Source organism: Seriola dumerili, unplaced genomic scaffold (assembly GCF_002260705.1).
Source record: "Seriola dumerili isolate Sdu_G_001 unplaced genomic scaffold, Sdu_1.0 BDQW01000068.1, whole genome shotgun sequence".
Lineage (NCBI taxonomy): Eukaryota > Metazoa > Chordata > Actinopteri > Carangiformes > Carangidae > Seriola > Seriola dumerili.
Genome location: NW_019174323.1, coordinates 12,818,887 through 12,841,772, shown reverse-complemented (window position 1 = coordinate 12,841,772; position 22,886 = coordinate 12,818,887). Strand labels below are relative to the sequence as shown.

The window sequence follows — 22,886 nt, the reverse complement described above, 5'->3', positions numbered from 1 at the left end:
TGCTAATGTCAAGTGAATGTCTTCATTCATCCCATTACTTCTGCAAACACTCCATCCACACACTGAGTTTTTCATGGATTTTCCTTTCATCCACAGGGAGCCAGGATCTGGTTTCACTCCCCTGACGGAGGCTGCTGCTTCTGGACATGAAATATACTCATTCATCATATTCAGTACCTGCTTGATCAAGTGAGTAGGTTACTGTCTACAAAACATGATCTTTGCTTTTCAAATATTGTGCTAAAGCACCAGAAAATATACACAGAAGGACTTACATATAGGAGGAATTGTGTTTGCTTTTATTCAAACTTGTACCTAACGCTTTAGAGGATTGTATGTGTGTGTAGTAAAAGTATGTTTTTTACTGCTATAAATACATTTTTTATTTATTTATTAGCAAGCTAATCCACTGTAACGTCTGCCTATGTATGTTTTAGTATGTCATGATTAAACACAGTGATAAAAGATAAATTATATACAAACAGAGAAGCCGACCAACTGGGTCAAATAGTAACTAAGCGGAACGACAGGCGGGACGGAAATATTACCAGACGGACCTATTCTTCAGACGCACCAGAGGTAAGTTGTCACAAAACATTTCCGAAAACATCTTTGGTTGTTCTGAACAACACCATTTGATGGAGATTAAGAAAACAGACGTATTTTAAAAACGCTAGCTAAAACTTGTGCCAGTTCCGTGGAGAATGTCTTTATTCCCGAGGCGTCGAGGTAAATAGTCGAAGAGGAATCCTGCAACACTAGAGGAGTCAGCGTGGCCGAGCAAAGGCTGATGTTCATAGGTACATAATAATTTAATTACATGTCTTACATGTCGGTGCACTCAAGCCTGTGGTCTATCATAGGTCGTTATTGGCAACAAAACGTGGATATAAATCGCTTGAGTGTTGGCGCGCTTTGTCTAAAATAGTCCTCAGTTTAATTTAACTGAAATTAACTCGACTTATTAGTGGCCTTAAATGTTTTTATTCACCTTTCTTTATGTTGCACATCTGTCTGTAGCTTTTACAATTAAAGGGAGAGTAAGTCTTAAGATAGTCAGTGCAAGTCAAAGTCAATGCAATGCTCTCAAAAGTAAGTTGGTGTCAGGTTTGTGGGTCTGTTCATTCAACAGATATTGAACCGACTTCAGACAGCTCCGCTTCTGCTGGAGGCAGAGCTGAGAAACGCCTCTGGACTCGTAGTGACAACACCTTCAGATTCAACTTCCTCCCTGGCTGCTCTCCGGCACTTGAGGAGAAAACATCTCCATCAGACAGAACCGAGCCAGAAAGGAGCCACATATCCTTTACCGGAGAGGGATCTGCTTTTGCCTTCAATTTCCAAATCCCTGGTGATACACCTGTAGAAGACATGGAGACAGGAGAGACCCCAGACACGTCTTCTCAAGGAAGCCAACGGACCGTCCAAGAGGAAAAGCCTTCCTTGCTGCAGGAGGATAACTCTACACCTGAACTGTCAGTGCAAACCAAAACAAAGAAGAAGAAGAGGAAATCTGGAAAGAAAAACGCCTCAGAATGCAGCGAGGCACAACAGATGCCAGCTGAGGGGAGTCAAGGAGATGAAGACACACAGCTGGTCAGTGTGAAATGTTTTCCTCTAATCATGTTGGTTTCTGGTTGATTCATTGATTTGATGATGATGATGTGATGATCTGAATGTGACTGTGTGTTTCAGAGTGCAGAAGAGCAGCTGAACAGACAGCTGGACTGGTGCATCGAACAACTGGAACTGGGAATGAGATCCCAGAAGGGCACGCCGAAACAGAGTTAGTGGGACGTTAACCTTACACAGCATAGGGCTTGTATTGTGTGTAGTATGAGTATAGCAGGATAAAGCTTATAAACACAAAGAGATAAATGCAGTGGCCTGTGGTTAGATGTCATTATACAGATAAAGTATCCTGATACAAATGATCTGTTAATACCGGGTGTAAATGGGATTTAGGCCTGAATAGAGCTATAAAACTACTTAAATGTGATAGATACTGAATTGCTTTGAGGTGTGACACCTTGATTATGTTTTCCCGGTAGAGGAGGACGCCTCTCGTGCCCTGAAGACTCTACGTAGCTCCAAAGCTCCCCTGGTCAAGAAACGGCAGGTGATGAGAGCCATGACTGGAGAGTACAGGAAAAAAATGGAAGAGGAGAAGAACAAACAGTTCAAGCTCATTCAGAGCGGTGAGTGGATTGTAGCAGTAGACTCATCTGAACAATAAAAATTGCAATTTGTAAAAAAAAAAAAAAGGTTTACCTTTGAACTGTGAAAGTGTTGCAGTGCAGTGAATTGATGGGTTTCTCTGTTCCCAACAGAAATTGCATCAGCTCAGGTCAAAGTTGTGTCAGATTCCCCAAAGAAGTCTGTTTTCTGCCAGAGAGCTAAAGTCAAAACCCAGATCCCAAACTCAGAGGAGAACCCGCAGGAAACTGAAGCCCAGGATACAGGCCTGATACCAGAGACTCAGGAGGAGACACCGGCTTTTGTCTTTACTCCTTCAAAGGATGAGTTTCGCTTCAATTTTCTATGATTTTTTTTTTTTTCAAACCTGAAGATAAACTTTTCACCATGGGTTATGTTGGACTGTGCTTGGACAGTCTGGTCTGAGCTGGACATTTTTTGAGACAGAAACAATGTAAAGCAGATAAAACAAGGGGCTGCACTGGAGATAAAGGGAGAAAAAATGATTATATCACAGTGCTAATATTCAAAAGCTTCAACTGATTGCTCCTTGTACTATGTGTCTAAATAAATAACTTTGTATTTTTGTTTGCATTGTTTTTATTTATTATGGATGTGTAAGATTATAACAACCTTAATGTAAGGCATGATTTGTGGTATCTGTGTACCATACTTGCACAACATTTTTATAGTTAAACCTTTTGAACCTACATTGAGGTCAGGTCAATCCACAGGGAAGTTTTCGTTTTTGCTACAGGTTGTAATGTAAGATGTTTTTAGTGATTGCTGAATTTATCATAGACATATCACATACATTTGCTAGTTAATGTTAATAAAGCTACATGTTTTGTAAATAGTGCCACTTCATCATTGCCTGACACACTGGTTCTGTCTTTTTGTCTTGTGGCCTCAAAATGAACTTGTCTGAGTGTTGACAGGTGTTCTGAGCAGTCCAACTAAAAGTGTTATTTTTTTTGTTTTTGGATTATTTCATTTTAAGGCACACGGAGGTGAACGTATCTATTATTTCAGATTGACGCTTTTTTTTCCTGCTGACCCCACAGATTTTTCCTGGGATCCCTTGAGGGCTCCTCACCCCCCAGGTTGGCAGCGAGGGTTTAAGACTAAACCAAACAACATACAAACCCAACTTTTTTTTCCCCCAACAGACACTGCTGTTGGTTTAAGCATAGACTAGATAAGACAACAAAACGCAAAAAGTTCAGCGTCAACATAGTAAGTAACATAATAACATAAATTCCGTCAGACAGGAAAGGGCGGGGTGTGGTTCAACACGAGCACAATTGAGTGTGACACACAAAACAAAAAACTTTGAACCGCTGAGAAAACAGACGACCTGTTGCTTGTAAGTTTTGAACTAATTTGTTTACAGTGTGAAGTATTAGTTAGTTTAGGTTGTTGTTTGGTTGTAGTGTAGATGTACGGTGGGGAGAGGTTTATACCGGGGTCGTCGTTGTCTCGCTAAGCTAACGTTACACAAGCTAAAAGAACAAAGTTTAGAGTTAGCTAGAGCTGGTAAAGACATAGATTAACTTTAAAATAACTGCAAGTCATAAGCAAGTATCATTCAGTATTGTCCGTATGTTTATTATAAACTAAATCCCACGACACTAAGCGACTGTTTCTGTCTGATATTCAGACAATGAGTCTTTAAAGTGTGAATTCAGGGTTTTGTAGTTTTGATCATATCATGGCGGAGCTCAGTCGCAGGACCACCTCTTGTTTTCAGGTGTCAGGGGGGACGTGTGAAGAGGTGGGAAATGTCTGAGCTAAGCGACGAGGCCAGTGAATCAGAGCAGCTGGGTGCCAGCCTCTCCCTGTGGCTGGGTGACTCCGTGATGCGACCTGAGGAGCTGGATGTTCCTCTGGACCTCCACACCGCCTGCTCCATCGGCCAGTACGACGTGGTGACAGAGTGCATCAAAAAGTGAGTTCCTAAGTACGCAGACACTCCCCAGATGTGTACCTTTCCTCCACAACCTATACATATATGATCTGGTTTGTTTTCAGGCGTGAGGTGAACCTGGATGGCAAGAACATTGGAGGATGGACCCCACTGATGTATGCATCATACATTGGACATGACAACATTGCAAATCTTCTGCTGGAGGCCGGTGTGAATGTAAATGCTACCACTGCCAAAGGTCTAACCCCGTTGATGCTAGCAGCAAGCTGTGGCAATGAAAGTATTTCATACTTCCTGCTTCAGGTACAAAATGGTTCTGTTCCCAATATTCAATCAAGTTTTACCTTTTGAATGGACTAGTACCACACAATGTGGACACTTCACAGGACAAAGTGAAAGAATACAATGTGATTTGTTTGTGCGATGCGTTGCATCTGTTAACTGTGTTGATGGAAAATCAAACACAGAAGGGAAAGTATAAGCAAACATCAACATCAATGTTTTGTGATGCAAATGTTTGCTGTTTGGATGCCCAAAAGCCAGATGTTTAACCATCCTTAAATGTTTTGACAAAAAGGGCCAAGTCTAATTTATGCAAAATAACACAACTGGCTTACCTGCTTCCAACAACAGATTCTATGTTGTAACAGTGTTATTCAGAGAGTGAAAAGCTTTGTTTTTCTTACCCCAAAAGCAAGGTGCTGAGTTGGAGCTGAAGGACTCTCTGGGCTGGACTGCTCTGTTCCACTGCACTAGCACAGGCCACCAGCAGATGGTCAAGTTCTTGCTGGATAATAATGCTGATGCTAACATCAAGTGAGTGTCTTCATTCATCCCAATACTTCTGCAAACACTTCATCCATACACCGAGTTTTTCACAACCTTTTCTTTCATCCACAGAGAGCCAGGGTCTGGTTTCACTCCCCTGATGGAGGCTGCTGCTTCTGGACATGAAATCATAGTTCAGTATCTGCTCGATCATGTGAGTAGGTTACAGTTACTTAATACACTAAACATGCTCTTTGCTGTTGTTGTGTCAAATATTGAGCTGCAGCACCAGAATGTAAACAGAAGGATTTACCTGCCATATAGGATGTGTGATGAAGGAGTAACATAAAGAAGGAGCAGTCCTGCTGACTCGCCCCTTATGGTGTTGACGTCTGACATCTGTTTGTTTTATCCAATAAACAGAAAGTTAAAGTAGAAGATCGCAATGCTAAAGGAGAGACTGCCCGTGCCCTAGCAATGATGTATGGCTATACCAAGATCGTCAGCCTCATTGACTCACGTTCTCCAAGGATCAAGCCAGGTACTTGTCTCAACACTTTAATTTGTTATTGTTTGTTTTTGATAAATAAGTTGTAATTCTTTCTTTTGTCTTTCACTTTCTGATCCATCCTATCAGGACACTTTGAGGACCTGAGCTCCTCTGAGGACTCGGACAGCCCACCCCCGAGGATTAGGCCAAGAAACCGAACTAAAGGCATCAGCATCCACGATGGGCCTCAGGCCATTGCAAAGTTCCGAGTAGGAGGCACGAGCAAACTGTGTGGTAGTGTCATACTTGTTGCACATAATATACCCATTCTGCCAGGATTTTATTTGTTAAGTCAAATTTACACAACTTCAAAAAAGGAAAGTCTCAATCAGTGGCATGCTGCCATTCATTATTATAGTCGTGGGTGAGACAGCAGTTTAATGTTGCTCTTCTCCTCACAGAGCCTCCTGCTGTGCCACCAGGCTACATGACGGTCCGTGATATTGGTGAACAGAGTGAGGGCCTCTGCTACCGTGATGTGACCTCGCCTATCAACGAGCTGGATGGCCAGAGCAACAGCAGCAGAGGCAAGAGGCATATGACTACCTGTGAAAGACTACCTGAAATGCATAACTGAAATAGTTACATGTGTCTATGAAATAAATTAAGAGTTATTATGATCAGTTATTAAAATGAAGTAACATAGGGGGCATGTTTAGAAATCCTTTGGCACTGGCTGTACTGGTTGTACTGGTTGTCTTTCCAAGCAATTGTAATATTTTCTCTGTTACTGCTGCAGATGATAGTCCATTCTTTGAAAATGACATGCCCACCATGAGGAGCAGCAGCAGCAGCAGCGAAGGCCTGCCTCATGTGATTGGCCTCAACTGGGAAGGCTCTGTGGAGAGTAATGAGGTGAACATAAGAGCACAGGAATCCCACTGTTATGGAGGGAAACAACACATTTTTTTGATATGCAGTCACAGATAGATGCATCTTTGTCCACCAGGACTCTGACCCGTGCAAGAAGAGTAGCTCTCGCAGAGTAAATAAGGGTCATCACTCAAAAGGAAAGAGTCGCCATGGAAGCAACGATGCAGCTCACTCCAGTGGTGCAGGGAACTGTGTCATACGCTCACATATTGTTCCTCCGCCCTCCTACACCGGTCCAAAGGTATGTCTGCGTTTGTACAGTTTTTAATCAACTAATAATGTGATCTAGATGGTGTGTGCTTCATGGCCAGTTTATTTGGGTCTTTAGTTCTTCACTAGACCTATAATCTCCTATTCCTGTAGGATCTGGCAGAGTTCTTGGAGCAGATCGGCTTCTCTAAGTATCTCCCAATACTTGAAGAGCAAGATATTGATCTGCGGATATTTCTCACCCTGACGGAAAATGATCTCAAAGAAATAGGGATCACGTAAGAGTCCTCGGGCCCCTCTTTCACATGTACCCCGAATATAAAATGTTTGTATTTTTCTTTTGGCATGGAATAATATATTCTCTCGTTTACCAGATTGTTTGGACCCAAACGTAAGATGACCTCAGCTATTGCAAGGTGGCACAGCAGCGCTCGACCACCCAGTGATGCTCTGGAACAGGCTTATGCTGATCAGCTTGAGGCTGAGATGCAGGAGATGGCCATTCAGCTACACAAGGTAACTAACAAAAGAAATACTCACTGTAACTGCCATACAAATACTTTCTGACTTGACTCAACTGAAAACCTTTTACCCATATCTAACTAACTAACTAACTCCCTATTGTAGCGCTGTGAGGAGGTGGAGAACCTGCAGAGCCAGGTGTCTCAGGAGAAGGAGCTGCGTACAGTGATGGAGGGGTGTCTGATGGAGGACAAGATGGCGTGGAGGAGGGTGCACACCGAGTTGGTGGAGAACCACCGACTGGCTCAGGACATGAGTGCCACACTAGCGAAGACCAGGACCTGCCGTGCTGAACTTCTCTCCTGCTTCCCTACTGATGGCAATAGCATCTCTTTCACTGATGTGGAAAATAAAACAAAAGATGACACAGGTGTCAAAGGTGAGTTATTGTGCTGTGCTGGATAACACCTGTTACATTTTGTGATTTTACAAAGAAGAAAAGTAAGTGATTTTACCTCTCCTTGTAGTTGCGGAGGGCCTGACATGCTCCAGTGTTGTAGAGCTAATGAAGAAGTTGGATTCCTATGAAGAAGAACTGGGTATGGTGGTGTAACGCTTCAGTGATTAAAGTGCTTTTGTGTCATCAGGGCAGTTTAATTAATGTCCAGTTGTTTTATCATAACAGCGGCAACCCTGCAGACTGTGCTGCAGAATCTGAGGCGAATGAGTGCCCCTGAAAAAGTCTCAGATAGCTGGGAACGGCCTTAACCTTTCCAGGTGAGTACTTACTGGATGAACACAGCAAGTGCTGGATGAATTCTATGGCTGCGAAAAGAAAAGAAAATAACTTGCTTTTTTGAACTTCTGAAGGGGATACTGCCAATATTCGACGGAGGGTGATTTAACCACCCCGAACAATCTCAGTGAAATGGGAGAAGGTCAAAGATGAGGCCAGCCCTCCCGCACTTGAAGCTGCCGACCTGCTGCCCCTCTGGGATTGGCTGATGGACCAGAGCTTGCCAGATGTGGACAAGGCCAAGGGCAACAGCAGCTGCTGCAAGGAAACGACAAGCAGGCAGGAAGGGCACCTGACCCCCACACGCTTGTGCTGGTGAATACTGGACTCCAGTAGCTGGGTTGCAAAAATGCACAGAGAGGAGGAAGGACTGATCGTGGATCAGACGCTGTAATACTGTGAAGCATTTATACAAAACTGTACTCTCTTCCTATATGAAATGTGGTTTAAATTATGTTCATGCCACCAGATGAAGGGGTGCAGTTCTTAAAAAGTTCTTAGAGTAATCTGTTTAGTTGAAATAATTTCTGCAGAGTGATACTTTATGATTTGAATGAAATCTACTCACTTGTATGCTGTTTGAATATGTCCTGCTGAATGCATTTTGAGGAGCTGAAGATCATAACAAGAAACCTGAAAAGACCTGTCATTTAATCAGTTCCCGCAACACATAAGTTATGAGTAAAATTATAAAACTTCAAAACAGACACAAATCTTTACAGCAAAATAGTGATTTAGTTTTCTTTTTCAAACACAAACAATACACAGTTCAGTTTCAGATTTTACTCGGTGGTGCTACCAGGAGGTTAGGTACTATCTGGTGGATTTCTTGTGTATCTTCTAGAACAGGATCCGTTTTACCCTGAAATCCTCCCAACTCTTTAAAAAGCTGGAGAGTCTTGATTGTATTGGACTAAAATTAAAACCCAGTTGCCTGAAAGTTGAGGGCAATTTTTTAAAAACTGTATCAAACAATCGTCTGCTCGTGACAGATACACTACGCACAAATTAAACAAACATTTTATTTAAATGTATTTCAGGGTGTTATCAGATGTTAAAGCAGATCCTCGTAAGAAAGTAAACTTATGTGGAATTTTTTCTTAGCTTCATATTTTTATGACCATGTACAGCATGCATTAGGACAACAGAAATAACAGTGGAAAGAGTTGTTTCAGTAGTGGTTAAGAAAACAAGATTTCTATATCTTTTAATCTGCTATACTTAATTACTTTTCAACACTTTAAATTTGGAACTTTGAAAACAGCAGCTGAAAACAGCAAAATTGTTCATGACTTCATGCCTTCCGAATTCAAATTCATGAACAAAGTATTAAAATCTCTTGCCTAAAGTTTGGGATGAGGTGTGGACGTCTGTGTAACTAATATTTCACACTTATCTTTTCTTTTCAGCATTTCTGTTCTGTTCCTCCTTTTAATTTGAATTATGGTGCTCACTGGACTCTGTATCAGACTTAAGCAGATTTGTGGAATATGAGACTTATGTTTTTTTTAAGTGTTTGTCTCTTTAACCAACACTGAATAGTGAAACTCCAAGTCCTATCCCCTGACCTGCCCAGATGTTTGATATAATCAGCTGGTTGGGAGCAGTCTGGCATGATTTGGTCAATAGTTAATCTGTTAACACTACAGGGCAGTTCTGTGTGGACTGAGCCTGGGGGTTGGGGATTCCCCCCCTGATTATTGGGATGTCCTCATGTGGAGTACATCTGAAAATCCTCTATTGTGCCCAGGGCCTTGGCGGTAAATCGATGTGATGACAGTTGCTGCTCGGTAACAACCTTGGCACAATATGGATGTTGGCTGAGTTTGGCTTGAGCAGCTGATCCAGATAGAGCAGCTTCTAGCCTGCAGGTTTATAATGAGCACAGACTGCTTCCAGCTTGTACATCACTGCTCTGCCCTTGTAATGGACTGAAACTGAAATATCAATTTACTACAACACTAGTTAATGGGAAATATGGATTATTGCTCTAATGTTATGTTAAACTGCCATAAAAATGGTGTTGGGTCCTGATCTTTTATTTCCAGGGCTGTTTTATGGTCTATTCCAAAGCTTTTCTGTTTGATGTGCCAGAATCCAGGATGCTTATGTCACCGAAACAAAGCTGAATTTTCAGTAAATAAGGTCAAGGAGCTGAGGGCTATCACCTGTAGTGATGTTCTTCCGCTGATCGACAAACTTGATGGCAGATGGGAGTGGAAGACCAACACTTGTGATGCTGAGCAGCTTCCAGAATATAAATGTTTCCAAATAAACATCATCAGTGTTGAGAGTCGGGACTGTGCTGATAAAATATTCTGCGTCTCTGTGAAAATTTACTCATCTCATGAAAGTCTGCCAGTAAAGCTGACAACTAGACTGTAAAGTCCTCCAACCATTTGCCATCAGGCTGCACAGTACTGGATGAAACAGGGAATCCTGTAGTAACAGTCAAATTTCACCCTGGACAAAGCTGTTCTGTTGAGGTTTATCAGGACAGAAGTTGTCTCTGTTGGCTTCTACACGTGTCTGTTGTGTATCTCACCAGCAGAGAGATATACACACTACGACAAGCAAATGACTGTTGCTTCGAGCAGCACACATTGTGTCTAACTGGTGGACTACAGGCTAGAGATATTGGTGGGTTGCCAGTTGGGATTTCTGGGCCCATGAGAGTAGAGTGTTTCTTGAGGAAAATGAATAAGTAGTGTTCCTTCTTCTCACTAAGCTGCTCTCGAGCAAGACGTTTTACCCACACTGTTCCACCGGGACTGGGTGCACTGGGAAGCTGCCGGGTGTACCGAACTACCATACATGTGGATGATGTGAACGCTGCAAAGTGAAGCTTCTTCTGATGAATGTAGGGTACAGAACAGACATTACTGGTCCAGGACGATTTTAAATGTCAATTCAATAGGTATTGCTTTAATGTACTGCCTGAATAAAGAGCTATTTCTCATATAAATTCACTCAACATTATCTACAGTCATTTAAAATAAGTTATAGGCATTATGTGCAACCATTAACAGCTCACTTAAGATGAGCAAACAATTGTTGCTGTACAGCCTTCAACGTTTTGCTGAGGGGTTTAAAAACAATGTAAAATGCAGCAAATATGAATTCAAAAAATATATTGTTAAATTCTTTGAATATCTATGGTAACATCTGCTCATTTACAAATTCACCAATGGTTCAAAAACCAATTCAAGTGCCAATGCGAATGATTGTGTTTGTTTGTGAAGAACTGTCCACGAGAGCACATATAAAACTAATCCTCCTTCAGACTCGGTAGATCAGACCTTTGACTCACTTCAAATACACCGACATCGTTCTTTCCACATTGATAAATCAAGTAAGACCCTCGTAGAGGGATGAAGACATCTCATTTGTCTGTGGTGTGTGTGATGATCCAGGCCTGTGTGAAGGCCGTTTCCCACTCCCACAGAGGACCAGCTGTGTGAATTGTGGGTGTCGTAGTCTCAAGTGTACTCACACAGGTGACCACAGCCAGCAGGGCAGTGAGTGCTGCTTTTCAGCCAGTTCATTATATGTTCCAGATGTCCACCATGGCTGCAGCCCTGACACCACACAAACAGTCCCTTCACCACGTGGTGGCACACCGCACATACACTGGCACACTGGTGGCACCTAAAGGAGAGATGCAGTGCACTTGTCAGAGCTTGGTTCATGTCAGAATTACATAAATATTCAGTGTTGAGGAGTAGTGAACTACATGTAATTAACCTAGAAGTTTAACTACATTTTGCAGTAGCTTGCTGGTTCAAATACATTCATATGTACATAGTTATTCAATTAATGAAATCACTTTCTTGCCATTCATGTGCAGTTAACAAGTGTAACTACAAACAATTCTGGGCCATGCAAGGAAAGGAATGATTTTTTTAATTTCCCCATTGCTTCTCTCTCTTTCACCCTAGACACCCAGGCGACGCTCTTGTCAAGCAGACCACACCTCACACTTGACCTTTGTGTGGTGCATGTGCAAAAGCCAAGGACGTCACCCAGCTACATCATTATCGATAAACCTCCCTAATCTCAGCCTGAGGAAGAATCACAGCCATACTTTCTCATTCTCATGAATAGTGGAGTATTTCTTTTTTTTTGGTTTATGTTACGACCTTTGAAAGTATGCACATAATCAGGAGTATACACAGGAATTACACTCAAAATACTGGGAGTAAAAATGACAATTTACACCAATGGTTGGGAAGATTTGTCATTTTTACACTTACTTATTTTTACACAGATTAAACAAACAAAATACACGTTAAAGAGTGACCTTTAGAAATGCTAGTAGGTTGATTTTGTTACGTTTGGACAAAGCGAGGCAAGTTATTTTCCCCTCTTTCCAGTCTTTCTGCTAAGCTTAATTAGCCAACTGCTGGCAGTAACTTCATATTTAGCGTACAAATGTGAGTGTGGTGTTAATCTTTTTATCTAACTCTTTGCAAGAAAATGGATAAGCATCGTTCCCAAATGGTCAAACTAATGTTCAAATTTCTACATGTTACACAACAAAAACTACTTATTTCAACAAAATTGGATGGAGTTTAAGAAAAGAAGAAGAAATTACTGTATTCAAACTAAAGCAACAGGGCTCACATTAAATATGGTCTTAATCTTAAATGTAAGATAGACCACCTTATGGTAATTATACAAATGTATGACGGTAAACTTGCCAGTCACATACGTATACATCTCTCTCTAACAGTAAATAGTGATGCAGCTTTCATACCTGTCACAGATCCAGCCCTTGTTGCTCATTGGCCGCTTGCAGTTGCTGCAGTTGATGTGCAGTGTTGTAGACGCTTGGTTCAGGCAGGTGATGGCGCTGCACGTACTCAGCTTAATGACCTCATTGGACACGTTCCACAACTCAAACCGCTGCAGCAGGTCTATGTAGGACATGTACCAGTGCTCCTGAAATGGAAACACAACTTGCTGAGGGTTTCCTATTTTGTCTGCTTACTATTTCCAAAGGGCAATGTTGTAATTTAATTTTAAGACTTGAAAATGCAGTTTTTACAACTCTGAGCAAGACACCAATGTTTTAATCTGTCTGACCTGGGTGAGGTCATCAATCTCTTTACGGATCCGGTCCCCCAAGACGATAAGCACAGATACGGCCATCTGCACGTCGCCCTGTTCAGCGTAGTAGCTCAGCATCTCTCGCACAATGGGACAGAAGAAGCTGGCAGGTAGATGTGGGCAGAACAGTGGCTGGGAAATGGAGATGAGAGAAAAGGACTCGATGGGTGTTAGACAAGTGACCTCTGCCTCGTTGCCGCTGACATGTGGGGAGTCAGCCTTGTCCTGCTGAAGGTGCTCCGGAGCAGATGGGTTATCCATGATCTCGTGGCGCAGCTGGAAGGCCTCCTGGGGCAGCGTGTACTCCTGCTCTTCTGTTATGACAAAAGGAGCAGAGATAATATTAGACAAAAGAGAGCTGAGCACAGAGGCAGATATAAATAGCAGGTACTGACGTAGGCAACTTTTTAGTTTCCTCGAATATGAGACTGTGACTGACCTGTTGGGTTGTCATGCTCCATCGAATAGAGGTCATCATCATCTAACTCAGCATCACCAAACATATATTCAGCCTGACCCTCACTGCCCTCCGTCTCCTCATTTTCTGAAATTGAACGAGTGTGTTAATTACACACGGGATGAATATTGGAGAAACAACATAAGGACATCAAGATCTTGTCAATGTTCAGTTTGGCTCCTAAGACTCTTAAGGACCACTCTCACCTTCATTATTATTGCTGATGTGCAAGTTTCCAGGCTCCAGGTGGATGTTGTCCTGCCGGCTCTCACCTTTGCTGCGCTCCAGTCTGCTCTCCGTGCCCAACCCTGAGCCCATTTCCTTCATGCTGAAACTGAAATCATAATGAACATCAAATTTAAGCTGTAAACAACTTGCATTACTTTTCTGTAATGGTGCGCACTAAAAAGCTCATTTACCTGTTCATTAAAGGCAAGGTTCCCAGTTTACTGAGGTTGTGGTTTGGACCAGGCGCTGTGAGGTTTGCTGGGTCAGAGAACATGATTCTCAGCATGGTCCATGTTGTGGAAACCTTTGAATTAAAGAAAAAAGTAGAATATGGCTACAGTCTTGGTATCACATTAAAGTTACGGATCTAAAAGGTTGTTACTTTTTGTTAGTCGTGAACTAATTATTCAGTTCATTGTGTGTTAGTTTTGCAATAGAATTGACAATATCAAAACCAAAGCAGAGCACAAACGTGTTCATGCATTGATCTCTCTGACCTGAGGTCTTTTAAGCTCGCGGGCCACCTTGGCATTGTGATCACACAGCTCAGCAAACGGCTTCCCACTGAGGAGGTAGAGTTGTGCTGTCTTGACAAACCAGTCCATGCGGTTACTGTCCAAGTCTGTCTCAAAGACGCTAAGAGCACTGGACACATGAGCAAACTGTTCTGTCGGGTCTGGCTTCTTGAAGAAAAAGATGGGGTAGCGGCGGTCGCCTCCAGGGTACGGCTTTCTGTTGGCGTCACTGCTGATCAGACTCTCTTTGGCTGCAAAGGCCAAGTCACCAAACAGTCCAAAGCACAGACCCTCAGGGTTGGCCTTATCCACAGGACGGGTGGCGTCTTTGAACATATGCTGGTAGAGCGTACTGTCCTTAGAACCAGAGAGTAGAAAATGAGGGTCATGTTGGTGGCGCCACACAATACCCGTGGTCACATCTTTGTGTTCCTCAAAGGTGGCGAAGGGAATGAAAGGTCTGCGAATGTCCCACACATAGATGTTGTGGTCCACCATCATGGAGCAAGTGGCCAGATGAAACTTTCTCTCAGGCCGCCACTTGACTCGTGCCACTGAGGCGATCGTCTGGACACAGTAGATCTCTTTGGCCCTGTTAGTGGTCATGTCCCAGACCTTCACCATCTTGTCTCGGCCTCCTGTGGCCAGCCACCCCCTAAGATAGAAAAAAGCGATGGAAAGCTATTACAAACAAACATGCTTGGACAAATAAGTGATTTGCTTCCTTAAACAGCAAAACAACCCAACAACAAGTATAGCTGTACTTTTTAATATCTCTAACCTGTCATCGGGGTGCCAGTCGCAGCAGAACACGGGGCCAGTGTGGGCGGTGAACATTCGCTCATAGCGGTCCGGCCGTCTGATGTCCCACAGCTGGACGTTGCCGTTCTCAAAGGATGCAGCAAATGTGAAATAATCTTTCATGCTGAACTGGACGTCCCTTACACTTTCAGACTGACCTACAGGAAAGGGTGTAAAAACAATCAACAGGGATATTAGAGGATGATAAAGTATTATTACTGCTGTCTGAATGTGGAGTGAGAAAGACTATATTACAGTACTTTAACTGATCACTAAGAACTTAAGACATTACTTCTGTGTCATTAATCTGACACTGGAGACATTTCTTTTTTTAAAATCACTCTTTTCTTACAAAGAAAAAATTTACTTGGCTTACTTTTTGAAAATGACATGCCTCTTATTTTGAACCTCTGTTAGGAGAGAAATTCTCCTCTTTAACCCAAGTATTACTGATTTTGTTACATTGTGATTTGAGGATATATGAAGAAAATGAACCTCAGCTGATTTACATTACCAGTTTCATATCACTACCTGAAAAAGTGCTGACAGATTCCTTCTTGCGCAGATCGAAGCACTTCATGAAGCCATCCTGCGAGCCACTTAGCAGCATGTAAACCTCTGTGGGGTGGAAGCACACCTTGTTGACGGTGCGTTTGTGCTCAGTAAACAGCTGGTCCTGCTTGTTACGAGAGGGTTTTCCCAGGTTCCAGGTAACCACCGCCCCATTGGTGGCGGCAGTGGCCAGCAGGTTCTCCTCCATCTGGTGCCACATAACATCTGCACAGCTGAAGTTGAGCGAGGGTTTACGACCAACGCGGAGATTCAACTTCTCCACAAACTGCTCCTCCTCCAGTGCGTAGATCTTGAAGATGTTGCGGCCAGCTACCACCACTTGAGTGGCGTCACGGCACACGCTGATGGCATTGGCAGGAGCGTCCAAGTGGCAGAACATAGTTCGGCCACTGATGGCATTGCTGCCAAGAGCTGTGGTAACCCGTGACATCTTCTCCATGTTCCTGGTGCAGACAACAGTGATTTTTTCTTGTAATCAGGGACAATAAAAGTGATGAATATCCATCAGGCAAACCACACATTCACATGTTAGTTGCTGTGGTTACTTTTACACTAGTGCCAGCTGTTAAAAGGCAACTGACAGTCCAAGAATCCACCAGTGGGTGGCACTGTAGCAAAATAAAAAGTAGAATTTATAGTCCTTGGTTTAGGGCAGAAGAGGGATGGCAGTGTGTAACAAAGCAATTAATGCACAGTATTGTACATACTTTAATATTTCAGACAATGAAATGGTTGCAGTACTTACTTGGTGAAGACGTGCCGGCCTCTTCAATATCTGCAGCAGCACAGAGTCCTCCTCATGTGCTCCCATGAGAGCCAACTTGCTAGTTTCTGGTGAGAGACTGGCATGTGAGCAACAGAGTGATACTATCTGGGTTTATAGTTAAGACAGATATTTCATATTAGCGAAAACCAGGATTAGTCAAAATGACCTGCAATCTTTATCACAAAGATATGGACATTTATCAATAATATTAAAACATTGATCAATGTGGAGTTATGCTGCAACCTTCAGACATTTAATTATATCAATTAAACATCATGTTTTCTCTATAAAATGTTCAGCTCTGTCTCATCTACCGCAGTGAAATCCCGCTTGGCTGAAGGTATGTTTTTTTTTTTTTTTACCACCTACCTCTTGGTGGTGATTGATTAACAGCTGCTTAGAGCTCACGTGGGGATATGATGATACACTAGAGGGGAAAACAAGCTAACTCAACAGTGTGAGATAGCCTACTCACTCATGTAACTTTGTGCACAAACACCATTCACGTTAAAAGAGGTGGGCACATTTACCCTCCTCTACCTAACATTACACCCATGGTTTCGTGCTTTGCTTGCACTTAATGTTACTCCAAAATAAGGTTAAATTGCAGCTCCGTGCATCCGCCAGCTCCGTCAGTGGTGTTCAATAGCTAAACTCACTCCTCAGAGTAGCTGCACCATAAACATGACAGGAATGTGATGCTAATGCTAGCTGGCTAGCCTTGCTACCGAGCACGTTTTCGAAAATGACGAAACGCGTTTTACACGTTTGTCACACAATTAGAGCACTTTAAAAAATATATATATATCCTGTTAAGTAAAAGTGTCCAAGCAAGGCAAATACCAAAGTGTTTCAGGACACAAACCTTGTGAAACTGTTGTTCCCAGCTTGCAATACCGGATGTAATGATTTGCTTCACAATCTCGCGGGAATTCAGAGTTTCATAACGGAAGCATCACGATACTACAGTTCATTCGGAGTTTACTGGTGGATTTGTTTTTGTTTCAGGTGTCGTTCAAAAGAGGGTGAAAGCGGTACTTTTTGGATCAAATCGTGGAAGTTTAAGGTGTGAAAATACGACATGTTTAATGGCGTAATACTGGAGTCCATTACTGTCAAACGAATGTCTTACAAACGGACAGTGCATTCAGATAATGTTTGCACTGTTTATAGGTGATGGTGTGAGCTCTCCGCTGCCATGAGTGCTCTGTTTGCCTGTGAGGAGCCAGCCACATGGAGGAGTGTGTATGAGAAGTACTGGGATGTAGTGGAGGCCAAGGCTAAGGCTAAGAAACCCGGAAAGCTGCTGAACCTCGACAAGTGGTACTTGAACTTGGAAACTGTAGTTTAACAAAACAATCCAGACTCATAAGATAGTTCTTTACGACTCTGGCTGTATGTTTGGGCGAATTGTCAAGCTGCACAAGGAATATGGGTTTGATCAGACGCCTCCCTGATGTTAGTCCCTAAAACTTTTGGCACAGTACTGAATATGTGTGGTTTTTCCTGTATTTGAAATCTATGAGTTATAGGTAATTCTAATCCATGTATATCTGCTAAGGTACCAGACGGAGCTGCCCACACTCATTTCAAGTCGACCTGACAAACATGTCACTCTGTCAGAGCTGGTGAAACTGATGGAGTGGAAGCTCACTGTGAGTAAAGTCTAGACACTAAATCATAATAATCCCAAGAAACGTAAACACACCCACACCATATCTTTTGTGTGGGTGCGCACTAACAGCCTCACAGCACTCAGCTGTGTCCTTGAGCGACTCTTTGTGCTTTTCTGCAGAGAGGGAAGTTCAGGCCTAGGCTGCAGCAGCTGGTGGCGTCCAACGGTGAGGATACTGTGGAGAAATGTTCCAGAAAGGCCTTCAACCTCCTGCCTGATGTGCATGCAGCAATCGCAGAGCTCAGCTCTCTGAAAGGAGTTGGCCCAGCCACTGCTTCAGGTTAGCACAGCGTCTGTGTTGTGTTTCTGAAGACACTGTGTGGAACTTGCTTTCAACAAATTGATAAAAGTCTAAGAATTCATCCCAATAAAATGTCTCTGTGATCCTCTTGAAGCACAAAGTGACTGCCTTCTCAATAAGTTTATAGAATAATGCTTAAACCGGTGGACCGAGTGACCGGGACTCCCTGTTCTCCATTTAATTAGTCTGAATGCACTTCATGGCTACATCCAGCTTGGCTTGGGGCTGACTAACTGTCCATTTTGTTCCAGCTGTGTTGGCAGCAGGAGCTCCAGAACAGACTGCATTCATGTCTGATGAAGCCATGGAGAGTGTACCGGGATTAAAGCCCATCCAGTACACAGCCAAGCATTACGCTCTGTACCTGGGAAAGATGGTTGAGCGGACTGAAAAACTAAACAAAGGTAAGGTAATGAGAGGGACACAAAGACGGTTACAATTATGTCGGCATTTGTTGTATTTTGTGGTGTTACTGTGGTATAGTACATCTGTTTTCTGCATCATTGATTTAGCACACAAAATATGAAACTCCTACTACTACTAAATAAAATACTACGATTGATTTATAAAGTACAGAACGGTTTAAGCTCAAAACACATTTCTGATCTGCTGCACCATCCAGACCTCTTAGATGGTCAGGGACAGGTCTACCAGCTGTCCCCTCAGTCAAAACAAAACTCGAAGAAGCAGAATTCTGCTTGAATGCATCACGTCTCAAATAAAAAACTCTTATCTCTTTTGATTTGAGGCTTAAAACTTTCATGTTTGCCTTTGCCTTATATTAAATTAAAATTCATTTATTCATTCTTATCTTGCACTATACTTTTATTCTCTTGGTTAATCCATTTTGTTCAAATTTAGCCGATTTCTTTTATCTTATTAAAATATTATGTTTTATTAAAATTGTTTTGGGATTTGTTTTGTATTAAAAATCCTATTTATTAGTTTTTTGCACTGTCTTTAAAAATGGAAATTATCATGTTATGTTTTACAACAATGAATCAAAAGGGATTTAATGTCATTTTTTGACAGTGATGAACAGAAAAAGACACTTTGAAGGGTCTTGTTCTATCAGTGTTAAATAATCCACATTAAATGTACTGTGAGACAATAACTTCCAATGGGTTGACAGTCACTGTATTGAATAATGCTTTATAAATAAACTTGCCCTAATATTCTGTGCTGATACCATTTGCTGGCCTGCCCTCTCGTCCTCAGCGGATCCCCAGCAGGACTGGACGCCCCACAGGCTGGAGCTGTGTTTGTGGGCGTTGACCATCGCCACTCAGCAGCAGCTCCCGCTTTTAAAGGATGTTGATGTGAAGGATGGTGCGGCGGAGAAGTGCTCAGACCCAGACACTGACCAGAGACCAAGAAAGAAGGTCAAAACAAGATGACAACTGTTCTACATTTTTATACATACATACATTACATTATATTTGCTTTAGTGTTTGTCAGTGTTTGTACATTCCTAAAATAATAAAGACTTTACACCAAAGAGAGAACACAGAGCAGTTTTTTTGGTGTTATTGACAATGATGATCAAGGCTACACCAAATGATTATTTTCACTTCATAATTTGTCAATAAATTGATTAATCATATGGTCTATGGAAGGTCATTGAACAGTACAAATTCCTGAGTTACATGTTAACATTTTGTTATGTAGCAGCCTTAAACTAAAATCAAAAGAATTCATTTTTTCCCTGATTAATCTACACTCAGTGCCCCATAATGACAAACTAAAAACAGAATTTTAGAAACTTTTGCAAATGTATTAAAAAGGAAAAACTGAAATATCACACTGACATAACTATTCAGACCCTCAGGTGTATCCCATTTCTCCTGATCATCTTTGAGATGTTTCTGCACCTTGATTGGAGCCCACTTGTCGTAAATTCAACCGTTTGGACATAATTTGTAAAGGCACACATCTGTCTATATAAGATCTCACAGCTTGTAATGCATATCAGAGCAACAACCAAGCCATAAGGTGGAAGAAAGGATTTTAGCATAAGGCTGCAACAGAGGTCTGAGCACTTTCTGAATGCACTGTATCTTTTGATATTCGTACTATTGAGACTAAAAATACAAGAAAATAACATTTGAGAAGTTGACATCAGTGAGTTTAGCCATTTTTGCTTGAAAATGCCTGAAATATTGTCAAAATTGTTGTAAATTGATTATTTGTTTCAGCTCTAATGATGATGATGATCTTGTGCTAAAACAAACTTAAAAAAAGCAGTAGGATGTTGCCACAGTATTGTTCTTTATTTATATTGTTTCTAAATTAAAGCAAAGTACAATGAACAGTACAAAATAAAACAAAATATATTCATATATATACAATATAAAATGGTTCCGTTCAGAACATTTAAAAAGTACAATAGATTGTGAAATAATTAATGAGGACTTTGATATAAATTATCCATATGTAAATTTAGTTTTCCTTTAGTTTCCTCATGACCGAGAGAAAAATAGGTTCTTCTGCTTTTTCTTTTTGTAAACGCTGTGTTGGTCCAACCTCTTGTCTGGTCTGAGAGATTGAACCTCGTAAGCTTGGCACCATTTTATCAATACAAGTAAGCAGCTCATGAAAAACTACCACAGCAGCACAGATATGACTTTTAAATTCTAAACTGTCAGAGGGAAATGAGTCGCATTTGAAGAAACCACCTGTGATATCTGTGTGAACTCGAGTGGCTCAGGCTCAGTATTTGTGAACATGAAAAGAATCTGTACCAAAGCTAGAAACTGGGAAACCAAGACTCGAGCAGAGTGACAAACCAGAAAATGTACACTCATCTCCAGAAAAGAAAAAACATTTACAATCTGTCTTTGACTCTCACCAGTTTGTCGTCAGTGGAGATGTATATCTGTTTTTTTTTATTACAGACTAGAAGACAAACCTTTTTCTAACCTTGTTTCCAGCTGTGGCAGAAAAAAATCAGTGTTCACTAATCCACATGAAAATGTTCCTCGTTTAAAGGTTAAACACTGAGGACTTTTAGCACAGTGGATAGATTGGGAAATTTATGACAATCCTCAGCTGTTGGGTTTCAAAGCCGGTTTTGTTTGCTTAATATTACTGTCAAATCTGCACAAATTCAAAACCTGACCCTGTTTTACACATTTTCACGTATCAATATCCAGGATAGTTTGGGAACTAAAGCCAAAGAAACTGTAATAACCCCTAAACCAGCAATTACAGGTTTCATCATCTTTACTGAAACACTAGGAGTGTAAATTTATGCGCTGGTTAGCATCCAATGACTCTTGGTGTAAGTACAGTTCCATCTCTGGAGCTACAGTTGCCTGCTTTACCTGCACAGTCCTGCAGTGACAGTGACCCATTTCTAAGTAGCACTGAACACTGAGAAAAGGCAACCTGGCCGGCTTGTTGGCAAGCAGCAGTTCAGAGCAGCTACTGGATGTACAGTTGTTTGGACTGCGGCGACTTCTTTCTCTTGTGGATCCTGTGCATGAACATGTGGAATAAATCGTACAGCGAACAGCAAAGCGGCCTTTCTGCCTGGTGCTCAGTCTTGGGCTTAGATATAACAAGGCATTGGGCATAACAGCACAATGGATTGGCATAGGGAGGTACAAAAGCATCAAAGAATGATTATGGCAGTAGAGAATATGGCACATGACAACATGTCAGTTAACAACAATATAATAAGTGCAAAAAAGCCCACTTATGATGAGATGTAGGAACAGGAACTAAGAAGCAGCAGTCAGAGAAATGTCAAGTATTCTGCTGTAAAGTTATGCTGCATTTTTGAATGAGACAAGCACAGAAATGAGCAATATTTCAGCTTTAAGTCACATCAACAAGAGTCCATGTATCAATGAGTTTTGCTCATGGTTGGCACTAACCTTTAAACATCATCTTGTACCGAAACCAGTAGAAGGGAGGATGTGGACTGCCCAAAGTGATGGATCACATGTTATTGATAGGCTGCTCCTATTCAGCTCATGTCATCCCTCACCAAGCCTTCCTTATACTGTAGAAAACAAATATGTCACCCAAAGACAGCAATTAAATTAAACATCATGCAACCTGTCAGATCCACTTATTAAAGGAAGATATCCTGTTTTACGGTCTAGCTTTGGGCTCTGGTGTATCCTCACAACAGCCATGCATCATCCTGACACTGGGGGTGTTGTGACATGAGCGCGACAGGATGGGGAAGCACATAGAGGTTTTAATGCGAAGAGTGCCGGCACTGTTGTCTGTTGCGTCTGCTGTCCCTCCATCCCTCACAAACCAAAACTGTCACATGCTGTCAGCCAGAGGATGAGAGTCAGGCCTCTATCACTCTTCTCCTTTAAGATGAGCTGCTGTCTGGGTGCAGGAGAGGCTTTTCTCAGACAGGAGATGACTTGTTTTTTTGAAGGTGTGAAGGTGCTGTGGTTGGCTCAGGCTCAGGCTCAGGGCCAGGAGATCTGGCTCACAGAAAAGTGATAAACTACTCCTGAAAACTTTTCCCCCTCAACTGGTTGTTTAAGATACTTCTTATACTATGTTCTCTTGACAGCTTTTTCTGCAAGTCTCTGCAAGAAGAGCCGTTGATGACAAATGAAACACTGGACGTTTCACTTTGCATGAGGAGAACTCAGTTGAGTATCATTTCTTTTGAGGTTCAGGGGCAAAAAGAATCCACAAGCCTTTGATTT

General features: G+C 41.9%; 5 protein-coding genes across 8 annotated transcripts in view; 3 read left to right on the top strand and 2 right to left on the bottom strand.

Moving 5' to 3' along the window:
• The first annotated feature begins 596 nt into the window (after positions 1-596).
• Positions 597-2,783, top strand: cunh8orf33 (chromosome unknown C8orf33 homolog). 2 transcript variants are annotated; one of them, XM_022743490.1, is made up of 5 exons: positions 597-729; positions 1,133-1,596; positions 1,696-1,786; positions 2,052-2,198; positions 2,331-2,783. In XM_022743490.1, exons 1-5 carry the CDS (start codon positions 705-707, stop codon positions 2,543-2,545), a joined length of 942 nt encoding a protein of 313 aa, XP_022599211.1. In that variant the 5' UTR covers positions 597-704; the 3' UTR covers positions 2,546-2,783. The 2 variants fall into 2 exon arrangements, with proteins under 2 accessions (XP_022599211.1, XP_022599212.1); XM_022743491.1 differs by having other exon boundaries at positions 597-800.
• A 735-nt stretch (positions 2,784-3,518) lies between these two features.
• On the top strand, positions 3,519-7,943 carry anks3 (ankyrin repeat and sterile alpha motif domain containing 3). Its single transcript, XM_022742682.1, has 16 exons — positions 3,519-3,562; positions 3,947-4,144; positions 4,228-4,426; positions 4,818-4,939; positions 5,024-5,105; positions 5,315-5,432; positions 5,529-5,675; positions 5,843-5,968; positions 6,181-6,296; positions 6,391-6,555; positions 6,678-6,802; positions 6,899-7,040; positions 7,152-7,425; positions 7,514-7,585; positions 7,672-7,763; positions 7,857-7,943. The coding sequence occupies exons 2-15, from the start codon at positions 3,978-3,980 to the stop codon at positions 7,752-7,754; spliced, it is 1,938 nt and encodes a 645-aa protein (XP_022598403.1). The 5' UTR covers positions 3,519-3,562; positions 3,947-3,977; the 3' UTR covers positions 7,755-7,763; positions 7,857-7,943.
• wdr24 (WD repeat domain 24) lies at positions 7,878-17,130 on the bottom strand. 3 transcript variants are annotated; one of them, XM_022742681.1, is made up of 11 exons: positions 17,097-17,130; positions 16,211-16,307; positions 15,424-15,908; positions 14,873-15,050; positions 14,074-14,746; positions 13,768-13,880; positions 13,555-13,682; positions 13,331-13,435; positions 12,868-13,205; positions 12,539-12,723; positions 7,878-11,430 (listed from the first exon to the last, which is right to left on the bottom strand). In XM_022742681.1, the coding sequence occupies exons 3-11, from the start codon at positions 15,902-15,904 to the stop codon at positions 11,262-11,264; spliced, it is 2,370 nt and encodes a 789-aa protein (XP_022598402.1). In that variant the 5' UTR covers positions 15,905-15,908; positions 16,211-16,307; positions 17,097-17,130; the 3' UTR covers positions 7,878-11,261. The 3 variants fall into 3 exon arrangements, with proteins under 3 accessions (XP_022598402.1, XP_022598400.1, XP_022598401.1); XM_022742679.1 differs by having other exon boundaries at positions 16,211-16,296; positions 17,097-17,124; XM_022742680.1 differs by lacking the exon at positions 17,097-17,130 and adding an exon at positions 16,601-16,675 and having other exon boundaries at positions 16,211-16,296.
• A 56-nt stretch (positions 17,131-17,186) lies between these two features.
• On the top strand, positions 17,187-19,748 carry LOC111220067. Its single transcript, XM_022743015.1, has 6 exons — positions 17,187-17,297; positions 17,405-17,554; positions 17,793-17,886; positions 18,027-18,186; positions 18,459-18,611; positions 19,426-19,748. Exons 2-6 carry the CDS (start codon positions 17,430-17,432, stop codon positions 19,602-19,604), a joined length of 711 nt encoding a protein of 236 aa, XP_022598736.1. The 5' UTR covers positions 17,187-17,297; positions 17,405-17,429; the 3' UTR covers positions 19,605-19,748.
• An 823-nt stretch (positions 19,749-20,571) lies between these two features.
• rhbdl1 (rhomboid like 1) overlaps positions 20,572-22,886 on the bottom strand; it is a 41,491-nt gene continuing 39,176 nt past the window's right edge. Inside the window, exon 9 of the mRNA XM_022743014.1 lies at positions 20,572-22,213. Within this exon, the coding sequence (XP_022598735.1) occupies positions 22,195-22,213 (19 nt within the window). The 3' untranslated portion in view covers positions 20,572-22,194. The remainder of the gene's footprint in view (positions 22,214-22,886) is intronic.